This window comes from Acinonyx jubatus, chromosome C1 (assembly GCF_027475565.1).
Source record: "Acinonyx jubatus isolate Ajub_Pintada_27869175 chromosome C1, VMU_Ajub_asm_v1.0, whole genome shotgun sequence".
Taxonomy (NCBI): domain Eukaryota; kingdom Metazoa; phylum Chordata; class Mammalia; order Carnivora; family Felidae; genus Acinonyx; species Acinonyx jubatus.
In genome coordinates this window covers 40347109-40365544 of record NC_069381.1, presented here as the reverse complement: position 1 = coordinate 40365544, position 18436 = coordinate 40347109, and the positions used below count along the sequence as shown (strand labels likewise).

At 37.8% G+C, this 18436-nt stretch overlaps 1 protein-coding gene across 1 annotated transcript in view; it reads right to left on the bottom strand.

The window, feature by feature from the left end:
* The window catches only part of CC1H1orf185 (chromosome C1 C1orf185 homolog), a 111973-nt gene extending 94003 nt beyond the window's left edge, over positions 1 to 17970 (bottom strand). Inside the window, exon 1 of the mRNA XM_053214021.1 lies at positions 12507 to 17970. Within this exon, the coding sequence (XP_053069996.1) occupies positions 12507 to 12582 (76 nt within the window). The 5' untranslated portion in view covers positions 12583 to 17970. The remainder of the gene's footprint in view (positions 1 to 12506) is intronic.
* Between the last annotated feature and the right edge of the window lie 466 nt (positions 17971 to 18436).

The window sequence follows — 18436 nt, the reverse complement described above, 5'->3', positions numbered from 1 at the left end:
TTGTTCTATGTGTGTTTTTTCTTTTCCCCCTTTTGATTCATTCTAACCACCAATATCAGATTAATTTTCATGAAATACTTCTTTGGCCATTTAACCTTAAAAATATTCCATAATAGGGGTGCTTGGGTGGCTCAGTCAGTTAAGTGTCCAACTTCAGCTCAGGTCATGATCTCATGGTTTGTGAATTTTAGCCCCGTGTCAGGCTCTGTGCTGATGTCAGAGTCTGGAGCCTGCTTCAGATTCTGTGTCTCCCTCTCTCTGCCCCTCCCCCACTTGTGTGCATGTTCTCTCTCCCCCTCTCTTTCAAAACTAAATAAACATTAAAAAATATTCCATAATATTCAAAGCCCTCTGTTGTCTGGCCTCTACAAACATTCCACTTGACTTCAGTTAAATTTGTCTCCCAACACATGATGTGCATATGCACATCCCATCTTGATTTTCCTATTTATACTCTTGTCTATCTCTTCCTTGCTTTTTAAACTTACCTTTAAAACTGAGCTGTTTTCCCTCATAATCACAATCCATCATTATGCAGCTGTCTTCTGAACTTCTATACCATTTAGAATATACATGCCACCGCTTGACACTTAGTATACACATTATATTATAAACTTGATTTCTATGTATTTTACTTGGTGGTATGAGATGCCATTTTTCTGAATTAAGTTTGCCCAAACTGTGTTTCCCTCCCACCTTTAACTTGGGAGCTGGAGATTATGTTGTTTGAAAATTGCTGAACCACTCAAGTAGTTGAGATCTTGATTGTCCCACAGCCTGGTGAAGCTAAGAAGTGGAGAAAGGACCAAGAGAAGGATGGTGGATCTGAAAAAGAACATCAGGGTAGTCTGTACCACACTATTTAGTATGATAAAGAAATGCAATTTTCATGTATGTTAAATGTATCTGTAGATAGCTGAGGCTTCAATCACTCTGCTGAAATCCCCTTCCTTGAGGGCTACCCATTGAATAGGAGTACTCTAGTCTCAAGAGGTTTCAGGTTGGAGTGCTGATAATGGAGCCTATGGGTATAAAAAGAAATTGATAATATATAAATTAACTGAGGACACTATACTACTAAGAACGATATTGTGGTCATAGCTCCTATTTAGAAGTGAAGAAAGTTGTGTGTCTTAGGGCCTTTGACACCAAAAAGAGGAAGCAACTAGGATGTTAATTTGGTTTTGACAAGGAGACTCCAAACTAAAAGACCTGTAAAAATGTAATCATATTTGGCCTATTCATTTTTTAAAAAAATTTATTTATTTTTGGGAGAGCACAAGTGGGGGAGGGGAGCAGAGAAGGGGACAGAGGATCTGAAGAGGGCTCTGCACTGACAGTCTGACAGCAGTAAGCCTGATGTGGGGTTCAAACTCACAAACCGTGAGTTCATGACCTGAGCCAAAGTAGGACACTCAACCGATTGAACCACCCAACTGTCCCATTGCCTATTCATTTTTAAAATTTTAATTTTTAAAAAAAAATTTTGATGTTTATTTACTTTTTTTTGAGAGAAAGAGACAGAGGTGTGAGTGAGGGAAGGGCAGAGAGAGGGAGACACAGAATCTGAAGCAAGCTCCAGGCTCTGAGCTGTAGCACAGAGCCCAAAGTGGGGCTCGAACCCACAGACCGCGAGATCATGACCTGAGCTGAAGTCCAACATTTAACTGACTGAGCCACCCAGGCACCCCTATTTTTAAATTTTTTGAAGTTTTTAATTGAAGTAAGGTTGACATATAATATTATTTTAGTTTCAAGTGTACAACATAGTGATTTGACAATTACAAACATTATGAAATGCTCATCATGAGAAGTGTATCGCTTTTTTCTTTTCTATACATTTTCTGTTATTGTTGTTAGAGTTGTTGGTAATTACACTGAACCAATCATTGTCAGTAGAGTCTTAGTATTTGTCACTCATTTAGAAATGAAGATGTCATATTTGCCACATGATGTATCATGAGAAGAATCAGACAATCTAAGGAGTCTATAAAGTTAGTCTTTATTTAGCTTGAGATTAAAAATTGGGAGACAATAGTGCTACTGGTCAATGGAGCTCTTTTTGGTATTTGCCTGCTACTCTGATGAATATGTCAGAAGGAAAAAAAAATACCACACATTTGTGACCACATGGGACAAATAACTACATGGGATAAGTGATAAAATTTCTGGATGGTCTTATTATAAGACTATTTTGATGTGAAACAAGTAGGTTTCAAAATTTTTAATTACATAAAATACAAGGTCATAATATTGTGAGATTTAGGAAGTGAAATGGAGGTAAGTCTGTGCAGCTAGTGGCCTGTAGATATGGGTCTGCTTACACAGTTCAAATCCATTCAAATACTAGCTGTAGTGCTGGCAGTTGTTTACTTTGGCTGAAACATTGACAGAAATGATTCTGGGTTTTGTGTTAAGTTGGGACTTCTGGAGAGCTGCAGTGATTTCAGGAATCTCCTTTGTAGTAGCACCCAATTTGTTGGCTGATCTAGGGAGACAGGGACTGGGGGAATATGGAGCTATGGGGGTCCACTCTCTGCCCTACTGATCTCTTTGATGGTGTTAAATGTTGTTTCCTTGTATGGCTTCTGCCTTGTTCTGTATTCCTTTCTTCTTTCTCCCCCACCACCCCTCCCACACATACACAAGGATAAGAACTTCAGCTCATCCATGTTTGAGAAAGTGGCTGTGTTAAGACCAGAGCCAACTGCCAGTTGTGTTATATTCAAATTCACCTTATTGTGGGGCTCATTATCATTGGGCTTTACTGTATTTGAAACTAGGTTTCCAAGAAAAGAACTGAAATTCTATAAAAATGAACAATTATTGAACTGGTAGTTCTAAAATGTTTTGCCTGAAAATCTAACACTTTCTTTGCAAACGTTTGAATTCTGGAAAGTGATGTGATATAGTGGAAAGACTACCAATCTATAAGTCAGAAGATCTACTGCTATTCCAAGTTCAACAAGTGTTTACTGAGTATTTATGATAAGCCACACACTGTATTAAATATTGGCCTGCTACTCACAACTAAGATATCTGACCTTAGTTTCACGCATAAATGTGGATTTCATTCATATGTGGTTTCACTCCTTGTGGAATAAAAGAAACACAACAGATGAACATAGGGGAAGAGAAGGAAAAACAAGATAAAAAAGAAAGGGAGGCAAACCATAGGAAGCTCTTAAATACAAAGAACAAACTGAGTGTTGATGGGGATGTGGGTTAAATGGATGACAGGCACTTTTCAGGATGAGCATTAGGTGTCATATGTAAGAGATGAATCACTGGGTTCTACTTCTAAAGCCAAGACTACAAAATATGTTAATTAACTAGGGAATAAAACAAAATTTTTAAGCAGGTAGATCTTAAGTGTTCTTAGCATAATAATTTTAAAAGATTTATAAAGAATTTTAAGCTATAGTATGTAATAAAAGAAAATAATGGTTAAAAGGATATTGATGCTTAAGAGTTACCATTAAGAAAATTTGCTCTTGATTCATTAGGGGAAGATGGCGGTGTAGGAGGACACTGGGCTCACCGCGTCCTGCTGATCACTTAGATTCCACCTACACCTGCCTAAATAACCCAGAAAACCGCCAGAAGACTAGCAGAACAGATTCTCTGGAGCCAAGTGCAGACGAGAGGCCCACGGAAGAGGGTAGGAAGGGCAGAGAGGCAGTGTGCGCTACACGGATTGGCGGGAGGGAGCTGGGGCGGAGGGACAGCCCACCGGCCAAGCAGAGACCCTGAGTCTGGCTTGCAAAAGCAGAGGGGCTGGAAAGAGTGTGTTCTGAAAGCAAGCGGGATTTAACATCTGGAAGGTTATAAGTTAACAGCTCTGCTCAGAGAGCGGGAAGGCTGTAGGACAACGGGAGCGAGAGTTGTTGAGCCCTGGACGACAGAGCTCAGTTTGGCGGGGAACAAAGGCGCTCACCAGCACCATCTCCCCCGCCCATCCCCAACCAAAATCCCAAAGGGAACCAGTTCCTGCCAGGGAACTTGCTTGTACTGCGCAAACACCCAACACCTTGCTTCTGCGGATCCATCCCTCCGGCGGTGGGTCTGACTCCCTCCCGCTGCCACAGGGCCCCTCCCGAAGCGGATCACTGAAGGATAAGCAATCTGAGCCTGCCCCTCCCATCCCTGTGCACCTTGCTGATCCACCCCAGGTAATACACCAGATCCCCAGCACCACAAGCCTGGCAGTGTGCAAGTAGCCCAGACGGGCCACACCACCCCACAGCAAATCCCGCCCCTTGAAGAGGGGAAGAGAAGGTACACACCATTCTGACTGTGGCCCCACCGGTGGGCTGGAGACAGACATCAGGTCTGACTGCAGCCCCACCCACCAACACAAGTTATTCAAGACAACACAGGGGAAGTGCCCTGCAGTTCCGCACCACTGCAGGGACTATCCAAAATGATGAAATGGAAGAATTCCCCTCAAAAGAATCTCCAGGATAACAACAGCTAATGAACTGATCAAAAAGGATTTAAACAATATAACAGAAAGTGAATTTAGAATAATAGTCATAAAATTAATCGCTGGACTTGAAAACAGTATAGAGGACAGCAGAGAATCTATTGCTACAGAGATCAAGGGACTAAGGAACAGTCAAGAGGAGCTAAAAATGCTATAAACGAGCTGCAAAATAAAATGGAAATAACCACGGCTCAGATTGAAGAGGCAGAGGAGAGAATAGGTGAACTAGAAGATAAAATTGTGGAAAAAGAGGAAGTTGAGAAAAAGAGATAAAAAAATCCAGGAGTATGAGGGGAAAATTAGAGAACTAAGTGATGCACTAAAGAGAAATAATCTACACATAATTGGTATTCCAGAGGAGGAAGAGAGAGGGAAAGGTGCTGAAGGTGTACTTGAAGAAATCATAGCTGAGAACTTCCCTGATCTGGGGAAGGAAAAAGGCATTGAAATCCAAGAGACACAGAGAACTCCCTTCAGACGTAACTTGAATCGATCTTCTGCACGACATATCATAGTGAAACTGGCAAAACACAAGGATAAAGAGAAAATTCTGAAAGCAGCTAGGGATAAACGTGCTCTAACATATAAAGGGAGACCTATAAGACTCGTGACCGGTCTCTCTACTGAAACTTGGCAGGCCAGAAAGGAATGGCAGGAAATCTTCCATGTGATGAACAGAAAAAATTTGCAGCCGAGAATCCTTTATCCAGCAAATCTGTCATTTAGAATAGAAGGAGAGATAAAGGTCTTCCCAAACAAACAAAACCTGAAGGAATTCGTCACCACTAAACCAGCCCTACAAGAGATCCTAAGGGGGATCCTGTGAGACAAAGTACCAGTGACATCGCTACAAGCATGAAACCTACAGATATCACAATGACTCTAAACCCGTATCTTTCTATAATAACACTGAATGTAAATGGACTAAATGCGCCAACAAAAAGACACAGGGTATCAGAATGGATAAAAAAATAAGACCCATCTATTTGCTGTCTACAAGAGACTCATTTTAGACCTGAGGACACCTTTAGATTGAGAGTGAGGGGATGGAGAACTATTTATCACGCTACTGGAAGTCAAAAGAAAGCTGGAGTAGCCATACTTATATCAGACAAACTAGACTTCAAATTAAAATCTGTAACAAGTGATGAAGAAGGGCATTATATAATCATTACAGGGTCTATCCATCAGGAAGAGCTAACAATTATAAATGTCTATGTGCCAAATACGGGAGCCCCCAAATATATAAAACAATTACTCACAAACATAAGCAACCTTATTGGTAAGAATGTGGTAATTGCAGGGGACTTTAACACTCCACTTACAGAAATGGATAGATCATCTAGACACACGGTCAATAAAGAAAAAGGGCCCTGAATGATACATTGGATCAGATGGACTTGACAGATATATTTAGAACTCTGCATCCCAAAGCAACAGAATATACTTTCTTCTCGAGTGCACATGGAACATCTTCCAAGATAGATCACATACTGGGTCACAAAACAGGTCTTCATAAGTATACAAGAATTGAAATCATACCATGCATACTTTCAGACCACAATGCTATGAAGCTTGAAATCAACCACAGGAAAAAGTCTGAAAAACCTCCAAAAGCATGGAGGTTAAAGAACACCCTACTAAAGAATGAGTGGGCCAACCAGGCAATTAGAGAAGAAATTAAAAAATATATGGAAACAAACGAAAATGAAAATACAACAATCCAAACACTTTGGGATGCAGTGAAGGCAGTTCTGAGAGGAAAATACATTGCAATCCAGGCCTATCTCAAGAAACAAGAAAAATCCCAAATGCAAAATCTAACAGCACACCCAAAGGAACTAGAAGCAGAACAGCAAAGGCAGCCTAAACCCAGCAGAAGAGGAGAAATAATAAAGATCAGAGCAGAAATAAACAATATAGAATCTAAAAAAACTGTAGAGCAGGTCAATGAAACCAAGAGTTGGTTTTTTGAAAAAATAAACAAAATTGATAAACCTCTAGCCAGGCTTCTCAAAAAGAAAAGGGAGATGACCCAAATAAAATCGTGAATGAAAATGGAATTATTACAACCAATCCCTCAGAAATACAAGCAATGATCAGGGAAAACTATGTAAAATTATATGCCAACAACCTGGACAACCTGGAAGAAATGGACAAATTCCTAAACACCCACATGCTTCCAAAATTCAAGCAGGAGGAAATAGAAAGCTTGAACAGACCCATAACTAGCGAAGACATTGAATCAGTTATCAAAAATCTCCCAACAAATAAGAGTCCAGGACCAGATGGCTTCCCAGGGGAGTTCTACCAGACATTTAAAGCAGAGATAATACCTATCCTTCTCAAGCTATTCCAAAAAATAGAAAGGGAAGGAAAAATTCCAGACTCATTCGATGAAGCCAGCATTACTTTGATTCCTAAACCAGACAAGACCCAGTAAAAAAAGAGAACTACAGGCCAATATCCCTGATGAATATGGATGCAAAAATTCTCAATAAGATACTAGCAAATCGAATTCAACAGCATATAAAAAGAAGTATTCACCATGATTCAGTGGGATTCATTCCTGCGATGCGGGGCTGGTTCAACATTCGCAAATCAATCAACGTGATACATCACATTAATAACAGAAAAGATAAGAACCATATGATCCTGTCAATTGATGCAGAAAAGGCATTTGACAAAATACAGCAAACTTTCTTAATAAAAACCTTCAAGAGAGTCGGGATAGAAGGAACATACTTAAACATCATAAAAGCCATTTATGAAAAGCCCACAGCTAACATCATCCTCAATGGGGAAAAACTGAGAGCTTTTTCCCTAAGATCAGGAACACGACAGGGATGTCCACTCTCACCGCTGTTATTTAACATAGTGTTGGAAGTGCTAGCATCAGTAATCAGATAACAAAAGGAAATAAAAGGCATCGAAATCGGCAAAGATGAAGTTAAGCTTTCACTTTTTGCAGACGACATGATATTATACATGGAAAACCCGATAGACTCCACCAAAAGTCTGCTAGAACTGATACACGAATTCAGCAGAGTTGCAGGATACAAAATCAATGTACAGAAATCAGTTGCATTCTTATACACTAATAATGAAACAACAGAAAGACAAATAAAGAAACTGATCCCATTCACAATTTCACCAAGAAGCATAAAATACCTAGGGATAAATCTAACCAAAGGTGTAAAAGATCTGTATGCTGAAAACTATAGAAAGCTTATGAAGGAAATTGAAGAAGATATAAAGAAATGGAAAAACATTCCATGCTCATGGATTGGAAGAATAAATATTGCCAAATGTCAATACTACCCAAAGCTATCTACACATTCAATACAATCCCAATAAAAATTGCACCAGCATTCTTCTCAAATCTAGAACAAGCAATCCTAAAATTTGTATGGAACCACAAAAGACTCTGAAGAGCCAAAGTAATTTTGAAGAAGAAGACCAAAGCAGGAGGCATCACAATCCCAGACTTTTGCCTCTACTACAAAGCTGTCATCATCAAGACAGCATGGTATTGGCACAAAAACAGACACATAGACCAATGGAAGAGAATAGAAACCCCAGAACTAGACCCACAAACGTATGGCCAACTAATCTTTGACAAAGCAGGAAAGAATATCCAATGGAAAAAAGACAGTCTCTTTAACAAATGGTGCTGGGAGAACTGGACAGCAGCATGCAGAAGATTGAAACTAGACCACTTTCTCACACCATTCACAAAAGTAAACTCAAAATGGATAAAGGACCTGAATGTGAGACAGGAAACCATCAAAACCCTAGAGGAGAAAGCAGGGAAAAACCTCTCTGACCTCAGCCTCAGCAATTTCTTACTTGACACATCCACAAAGGCAAGGGAATGAAAAGCAAAAATGAACTACTGGGGCCTTATGAAGATAAAAAGCTTCTGCACAGCAAAGGAAACAATCAACAAAATAAAAGGCAACCAACAGAATGGGAAAAGATATTTGCAAATGACATATCGGACAAAGGGCTAGTATCCAAAATCTATAAAGAGCTCACCAAACTCCACACCCAAAAAACAAATAACCCAGTGAAGAAATGGGCAGAAAACATGAATAGACACTTCTCTAAAGAAGACATCCGGATGGCCAACAGGTACATGAAAAGATGCTCAACGTCGCTCCTCACCAGGGAAATACAAATCAAAACCACACTCAGATGTCACCTCACGCCAGTCAGAGTGGCCAAAATGAACAAATCAGGAGACTATAGATGCTGGCGAGGATGTGGAGAAACGGGAACCCTCTTGCACTGTTGGTGGGAATGCAAACTGGTGCAGCCACTCTGGAAAACAGTGTGGAGGTTCCTCAAAAAATTAAAAATAGATCTACCCTATGACCCAGCAATAGCACTGCTAGGATTTTACCCAAGGGATACAGGAGTACTGATGCATAGGGGCACTTGTACCCCAATGTTTACAGCAGCACTCTCAACAATAGCCAAATTATGGAAAGAGCCTAAATGTCCATCAACTGATGAATGGATAAAGAAATTGTGGTTTATATACACAATGGAGTACTACGTGGCAATGAGAAAGAATGAAACATGGCCCTTTGTAGCAACGTGGATGGAACTGGAGAGTGTGATGCTAAGTGAAATAAGTCATAGACAGAAAGACAGATACCATATGTTTTCACTCTTATGTGGATCCTGAGAAACTTAACAGAAACCCATGGGGGAGGGGAAGGAAAAAAAAAAAGAGGTTAGAGTGGGAGAGAGCCAAAGCATAAGAGACTCTTAAAAACTGAGAACAAACTGAGGGTTGATGGGGTGTGGGAGGGAGGGGAGGGTGGGTGATGGGTATTGAGGAGGGCACCTTTTGGGATGAGCACTGGGTGTTGTATGGAAACCAATTTGACAATAAATTTCATATATTGAAAAAAAACAAAAAAAAACAAAAAAAAATAAAAGCAAGTGTCAGATGAAAAAAAAACTGAGAACAAGCTGAGGGTTGATGGGGGGGTGGGAGGGAGGGGAATGTGGGTGATGGGTATTAAGGAGGGCACCTTTGGTATGAGCACTGGGTGTTGTATGGAAACCAATTTGACAATAAATTTCATATATTGGAAAAAATAAAATAAAATAAAGCTATGCTATTGATTTAAAAAAAATTTTGCTCTCAGGTTGCCTGTCTAGCTCAATCAGAGGAACATGTGACTCCTGATCTCGGGGTTGTGGGTTCGAGTCCCATGTTAGATGTAGAGATTACTTAAAAATAAAATCTTAAAAAAAAGAAAATTTGCTATTTATGTTTTATTCTTATTTATAGCTATCTAGAATGTTATAATAATATAACTGGCATTCCTATACTTTCATAGTGTGGTATTATTGGAAGAGTTTTGTCTCAAAATGCAATAATATTAGGTTTCATACATTTAAACTTTTGCATATGAAAAATTAAACAACTTTAATTTGGCATAAATATAGGACTTTGAATAAATATCTTTTTAAATTCTATTTTAATTTGGACTAAAATCTCTGATATCTTTCTGAACTTTTAAGGAAGCAGGGTTGTGTTGTGACAAGAACTTGGGCTTTGAAGACTTAAGTTATAATTATGACTGCTTACTAGATATATGACCTTGATGAGTTATATAACTATTCAGAGTCTCAATTTTCCTCAACTGAAAAATAGAAGTAATTATACCAACTCAAAAGGTTTTTGGAAGGATTGTATTGGATAATGTATCTAAATGCTTGACATATAGTAGGGTTTACAAGAGAGGCTATTCTATTTTGTGTAAATATAGTAATGAAAAGTTTTAAATGTGATTGTAAACCCTAAATTCTGAAACTTTACAATGAAATTGTTACAGAAAACCACTTTCAACAATTTTTTTTGGAAAATCACATCAGTTACACCAATGATTTTTCCACATACTCTGTGATGAAGTCATCAAAATGTTATGTGGTTAATACTTTTCTAAGTAAAATATTTTTAGTATACTTCCCTATCATAGTCAATACATATTTAAATCCTTCACATTAAAATAATATATAGTTTTGATGTCAGAATTTGATGTGTTTTGGTAAATATTTAATATTTGCTAATTGTCAGTATGTTTCATACTACCTCATAAAATTAGATTCAAAATAGTAGTTCATAAGTGATTAAACTTTAATTTCATAAACATTTTTTTCCTTTTTAAAAACATTTTTTAAAAATTTATTTGAGAGAGAGCATTAGCAGGGGACGGGGGCAGAGGGAGAGAGAGAGAGAGAGGAAAAAAAAAGAGAGAGAATTCCAAGCAGGTTCCACGCTTAGTGCGAGTCCAATGCAGGATTCAATCCCACCATCCTGGGATCATGAACTAAGCTGAAATTAAGAGTCAGAGGCTCAGCTGACAGAGCCACCCAAGCACCACAAACATTTTTCCTTTTTTAAACCTATTCTATCAATTCCCATCTTTTAACATAACCTGAAACTAGATCAGCATAAAATTACAGTAGCATACACACACACACACACACACACACACACACTTTTTTTTAAGTTTATCAAGTAATCTCTATACCCAATGTGGGGCTTGAACTCACAACTCCAGAATGAGTACATGCCCCTCTAACTTGAGCCAGCTAGGTCCCCCTATATTTATATATGTAAACAAATGTATACATACACCATAAACACTAAAGCACGATCTATATCATGTATTCAGAAGCAATTGGTCAGTTAGCAGTTAGTGTAGAAAATGCCTTAAAAAGAAAAAATAACCACGCTGGAGTTGGTACAAGAGTTCACTTATATATTAAAGCCCTTTGAAAGAAAAGAGACTGAGGAAATGCCAACATTTTACTTTACTAACTTAAACTTTGTTTTAAAACTTCCTATTTTTTCTTTTTAGATGCACTCATTTTCAGTGTTTCCATTTAAATGTTTGCACAGCTATTTGATAAAATATCCACAAGATGGTGCCATGGTTAACATGTTAACATGGGAATTTGAGAACTAGAAAGAAGTGTTTGACATGCCATTGTATATGACAAAATTACCGTCATATTTTCATTCGTTATGATAATACTAATTGTGCACTTCAAGTGTTCAAATTATTACATTTTAGTATCAAGTTTTTTTATTTTTTGTTAACATATATTTTCAAAGAGAATATTCAATAATGAAATGATATTCAAAGTTGGTAACAGGGACATTAATTTGATCTTTTATACGTTACAACTTAATGGATATGTTTTTTAATGATCTCTTCCTCCATCTTTACTGCCAGGATTAAGAATAACATCCTAGTGGCATCCCATTAACTAGCATAGGTTAAACTTATATAAAGGCCAGGTTTTTTGCTATGAACTGAATTGTGTCCACCCCCCCTCCAATTCATATGTTAAAAATCTTAGTTCCAGTGTGAAGGTATTTAGAGATGGTGCCTTTGGAGGGTAATTAATTTAGATGATACCATGATATGGGGCCCTCATGATGGGAGGGGGCAGAAACATCAGAGAGCTTGCTGTTTATCTCTTTACCATGTAAGGACACAGCCAGATGGTTTTCTGCACTCCAGGAAGAGTTTTCCACTAACATCCTGATTTTGGACTTCCAGGCTTTAGAATTCTGGGAAAAGAAATGTCTGTTGTTTAACCCACTTGTCTCTGGTACTTTGTTGTAGCAGCCTGAACAAATTGTGATAGTCTTTAACATAAAGAAAATGACCAAAATTGCAGGAAAAAATTATTAAAAAATAAGCCTTTTGCATGGTAGATGGAAATTGGTATAGTTAATAATAATTATTATTTATAGTTAACTATATATGATCGTTAATAATATTTAAGGCTGTTGCAATTTGAGTTCACCATAGCTGTAATATTAATGGTTACACTGATGAAACATCTAATATAATCAATTTAAAGGAGTATTCTAAAGGAAAAATTTAGAAGAAAATTAGATGAGTGGGTGGGGAGAATTTCCAAAAACAGCCAAAGATGTACAGCAGGAATGTATTGAAATTTAAGAAAGCAGACAGAGGGGTACCTGAGTGGCTCAATTGGCTGAGCTTCCGACTTTGCTTTGGTCGTGATCTCACGGTTTGTGAGTTCGAGCTCTTCATCGGGCTCTGTGCTGACAGCTCAGAGCCTGGAGCTGTTTCGGATTGTGCGTCTGCCTCTCTCTCTGCCCCTCCCCCGCTCGTGCTCTGTCCTTGTCTCTGTCTCTCAAAAATAAATAAACATTTTTAAAAAGCGGCTGCAGAAGGAAGCCAGAAATGGGTAAAAGTGAAGTGAAAACCTAGCTGTGGAAAAGAGGAACTGTGAAATGTCTCTGATTGGTTTTCCTAAAAACATCTAAAGTCACTTTTTTTCTTTTTTAAAAATATTTATTTATTTATCACTTCTTGGCCTTTTGGCTAAGACCAAGTGTAAAATATATTTATTTAAGTTCAAGTTAATTAGGGGCGCCTGGGTGGCTCAGTCAGTTAAGCATCCGACTTCCACTCAGGTCATGATCTCACAGTTCCTGGGTTTGAGCCCACGTGGGGCTCTGTGCTGACAGCTCAGAGCCTGGAGCCTGCTTCAGATTCTGTCTCCCTCTCTCTCTGCCCCTCCCCTGCTCATTCTCTGTTGCTCTTTGTCTCTCAAAAATAAAAAAAAATTTTTTTTTTAATTTAAATTCAAGTTAATTAACATACAGTGTAGTACTGGTTTCAGGAGTAGAACCCTGTGATTCATCACTTACATATAACACCCAGTGCTCATCCCAACAAGTACCCTCCTTAATGTCCAGGACCTGGTTAGCCCATCTTCCCACCCAAATACCCTCCAGCAACCCTCAATTTATTCTCTGTATTTAAGAGTCTCTTACGATTTGCCTCCCTTTCTGTTTTTATCTTATTTTTCCTTCCCTTCCCCTATGTTCATCTATTGTGTTTCTTAAATTCCACATATGAGTGAAATCATATGATATTTTTCTTTCTCTGACTTAATTCACTTAACATAATACAGTTGGGTCCATCCACATTGCTGCAAATGGCAAGATTTCATTCTTTTTGATTGCCAAGTAGTATTCCATTGTATATATATACCACATCTTCTTAATCCATTCATCAGTTGATGAACATTTGGGGTCTTTTCATAATTGAGCTATTGTTAATAATGCCTCTATAAACATTAGGGTGCATGTGCCCCTTCGAATCAGCATTTTTGTATCCTTTGGATAAATTCCTAGTAGTACAATTGCTGGCTCGTAGGGTAGCTCTGTTTTTAATTTTTTGAGGAATCTCCATACTGTTCTCCAGAGTGGCTGCATCAGTTTGCATTCCTACCAACAGTGCAAAAGTCTTCTCCTTTCTCCACATCCTTGCCAACATCTGTTGTTTCCTGAGTTGTTAATGTTAGCCATTCTGACAAGTGTGAAGTGGTATCTCCTTGTGGTTTTGATTTGTATTTCTCTGATGATGAATGATGTTGAGCATCCTTTCGTGGGTCTGTTAGCCATCTAGATGTCTTCTTTGGAAAAGGGTCTATTCATGTTTCCTGCCCATTACTTCACTGGATTATTTGCTTTTTGTGTGTTGAGTGTGATAAGTTCTTTATAGATTTTGGATACTAATCCTTTATCTGATGTCATTTGCAAATATCTTCTCCCATTCCGTCAGTTGCATAGTAGCAGATAAAAAAGCAGAAGCTTTTTATCGTGACGAGTTCCCAATAGTTCATTTTTGCTTTTATTTCCCTTGCCTCTGGAGACATAGCTAATAAGAAGCTGCTGTGGTCAAGGTCAAAGAATTTGTTGCTTGTTTTCTCCTGTAGGATTTTGATGGTTTCCAGACTACCTTTAGGTCTTCCATCCATTCTGAGTTTATTTTTGTGTATGGTGTAAGAAAGTGGTCCAGGTTCATTCTTCTGCATGTCACTGTCCAGTTTTCCCAGCACCACTTGAAGAGACTATTTTTATACCATTGGATATTCTTTCCTGCTTTGTCAAAGATTAGTTTGCCATACGTTTGTGGGTCCATTTCTGGGTTCTCGATTTTGTTCCATTGATCTATGTGTCTGTTTTTTGTGCTAATACCATACTATTTTGATGTTTACAGCTTTGTAATATGGATTAAAGTCCAGAATTGCAATCGTTCCAGCTTTGGTTTTCTTTTTCAACATTACTTTGGCTATTTGGGGTCTTTTGTGGTTCCATACAAATTTTAGGATTGTTTGTTCTAGCTCTGCGAAGCATGCTGGTGTTGTTTTGATAGGGATTGCATTGAATGTGTAGATTGCTTTGGGTAGTATTGACATTTTAACAATATTTGTTCTTCCAATCCATGAGCATGGAACGTTTTTCCATTTCTTTGTGTCTTCAATTTCTTTCATAAGCTCTCTGTAGATCTTTGATACCTTTAGTTAGGTTTATTCCTAGGTATTTTATGGTTTTTGGTGTACTTGTAGATGGGGTGGATTCCTTGATTTCTCTTCCTGCTGCTTCATTATTGTTGTATAGAAATGCAACTGATTTCTGTATGTTGATTTTATATCCTGCAACTTTGCTGAATCCATGTATCAGCTTTGGCAGTTTTTTGGTGGAGTCTTTTGTGTTTTCCACGTATAGTATCATGTCATCTGCAAAGAGTGAAAGTTTGACTTCTTCTTTACCAATTTGGATGCCTTTTATTTATTTTTTTTTTTATCATTGTTGTCTTATCGCTGAGGCTAGGCCTTCTAGTACTATGGTGGACAACAGTGGTGAGAGTGGACGTATCTGTAGTGTTCCTGACCTTAGGAGGAAAGCTATCAGTTTCTCCCCATTGATGATGATATTAGCTGGGGGCCTTTCATATATGGCTTTTATGGTGTTGAAGTATGTTCCTTCTATCCGTACTTTCTTGAGGGTTTTTATCAAGAAACGATGCTGTATTTTGTCAGATGCTTTATCTGCATCTATTACAAGGCTCATATGGTTCTTATCCTTTAAGGTTTTTTTTCTAATGTTTATTCATCTTTGAGAGAGAAAGAGATAGAGTGGGAGCAAGTGAGTGGCAGAGAGAGAGGGAAACACAGAATCTGAAGCAGGCTCCAAGCTCTGAGCTGTCAGCACAGAGTGTGACACAAGACTCAAACTCATGAACCGTGAGATCATGACCTAAGCCAAAGTCGGACACTTAACCAACTGAGCCACCCAAGTATCTCTATCCTTTTTATTATTATTATTAATGTGGTATATATGTTGATTGATTTGTGGATATTAAACCAGCCCTGTAGCCCAGGAATAAATACCACTTGATCATGGTGAATAATTCCTTTAATGTACTGTTGGATTTTATTTACTAGTATCTTGTTGAGAATTTTTGCATCCATGTTCATCAAAGACATTGGCCTGTAATTCTCCTTTTTAGTGGGGTTTTTGTCTGGTTTGGGAATCAAGGTAATACTGGTTTCATAGAATAAGTTTGGAAGCTTTCTTTTCTTTTCTATTTTTTGGAACAGTTTGAGAAGACTAAGTATTAACTATCCTTTAAATACCTGATAGAATTCACCTGAGAAGCCATCTGGCCCAAGACTCTTATTTGTTGGGAGAGGTTTGATAACAGATTTAATTTCTTTGCTGGTTATGGACCATTCAAATTTTCTATTTCTTCCTGTTTGAGTTTTAGTAGTGTGTGTCTAAGAATTTGTCCATTTCTTCCAGACTGTCCAGTTTGTTGGTATTTAATATTTCATAGTATTGTTATAATTGTTTGTATTTCTGTGGTGTTGGTTGTGATCTCTACTCATTCGCTTGTCATTTTATCTATTTGGGTCCTCTCTCTTTTCTTTTTGAGAAGTCTGGCTAGGGGGTCATCAATTTTGTTTATTTTTTCAAAAAACCATCTATAGTTTCATTGATTGTTTTACTGGGTTTGTTTGTTTGTTTGTTTCTGTATCATTGATTTCTGCTCTAATCTGTATTATTTCCCTTCTTCTGGATTCTATTATGCTACTTGCATATTGATATGGTTTTTTTTAATCAAATTTGGAAAGATTTTGGCCATTATTTCTTCAAATAGTCCTTCTGACCTTTCTCTCCCCTTTCTTCTGGGACTCACCTTATGCATGTGTCAATATGTTTGAAAGTGTTTCACAGGTTTTGGAGACCATGTTCATTTTTGCTTATTCTTTTTTTCTTTCTGTTCTCAGACTGGATAATCTCAAATATGCATTCTCATATGCATAATTTTATGCACACATAATGCATAATCTTAGCAGACTCTTAACTATAGAAAACAAACTGATGGTTACCAGAAAGCAGGTGGGTGGGGGATGGGTTAAATAGGTGATGAGAATTATGACAGTGCACTTGTGATGAGAACAGGGTGATGTATGGAAGTGTTGAATCACTATATTATACACCTGAAAATAATACTACCCTGTATGTTAACTGGAATTTAAATAAAAACTTTAAAATATAGAAGCTGCTGCCACAACAGTCTTTTACACCAAAGATAGCAAATGAGTATCTAACACAGCAAACAGGAGATTACAAAGCATGAATTCAGATGAAGAAGCACTGCCATGACCATTGTTTCTCTACTCACAGGAAACTGAGACTATTTCAACTTCTTTGGCAACAGCTCCTTGTATCAAACTGTCTTAATAGGCATCAGTTTCCAAATATGATTGCAATAAACAAAGAATGTGGCTGGTTATCCTTACCTTTGGACAGTGGAATACCTTTGCAGAAAGCTGCATGTTTACAAAACTTGCTTGCTAGCAGCAATAGACCATAACTACAGCTGAACACCATCCAACTCATTTTCACCTTCTAAATCTCACTTGTGTGTATTCTGTTGGTAGAACCTGATTCTTATCCAGAACCCTAGCTGCAAAGATCTAGAAAGATATATTTTTTTAAGTTTTGCAAACTCTTTAAATATTTGGAGAAATGGAGATTGAGAAAACTATCCAAAATATCTACTATAGCCCATTAACATGACTAATTTCAATGTTTCTTCACATTACTATGCTAAATCCCATTTGATCATGTTGCAATTTTTAAGTACACTGTTGGATTCAATTAGATAATATTCAGGATTTTTACATGTATTTTCATAAGTGGAATTGGTTTGTAATTTTCTTGTATTATCTTTGGTGGATGCTCTGTTAAGATTATTCTTGTCTCATAAATAGAATTAGTGCTACTTCTTTTTCTATGTTCTATGAAAATTTCTTAGAACTCTACTGCTTGACACTAGCATTTGGAAAGGAGAAATAGGGAAGGGAAGAGGTAATTGATCCCCATTTTATCTTCTTTAATGTTGTTTCTTTCTGAAAGTCTACTGGATGTTGTGCAATTTTTCCGTTTAAAACAATCTTTCCAGGAATTTGTCTATATACCTAAGTTTTCAGATATTTTGGCATATAGTTTTTCATCATTTCTTACATTAGTTTGAAATCTTGGATATATCTGTGATTCTTTTCTGATTTTAATTCTATATTTTTCTCTCTCCCTTTGTTTCTCTCTCTCTCCCTCCCTCTTCCTCTCTCCCTCCCTCTCCCTCTCTCCCTCCCCCCACCCCTATTTTATTGATCTCTCTTTTTTCTCTTGATCAGCTCTCCCTGGGTGTGCTATTTTATTTGTGTTTTCATTGTAGTAAAGCAATAGGAGTCACCATACAGTATAAAACCAATCTTCCCAACTTAGATCACACTTTTGTTATTGTTATCAGACTTGTATGATGCAATATAGTAAAGAGAAAAGAGCGCAATTAGAAATCTCTCTCCATCTGTGGTCCCTAACCCTCTCTGGGTCCAGGACACTCTTTATCCTAAACTTTGTCCCAGAAACCCTCAATCTCCCTAAAGTTTTATCACAGTTCTTGAATTAGTTGATGAGAATGGATCTGAGATCTGAACTCCCCCTTCCTGTGGTATCTCCAGTAAAGCATTCAGTGGAGGGAGCCAGTGGATCAGAGTCTGTCATGGAGCAGCAACCATACT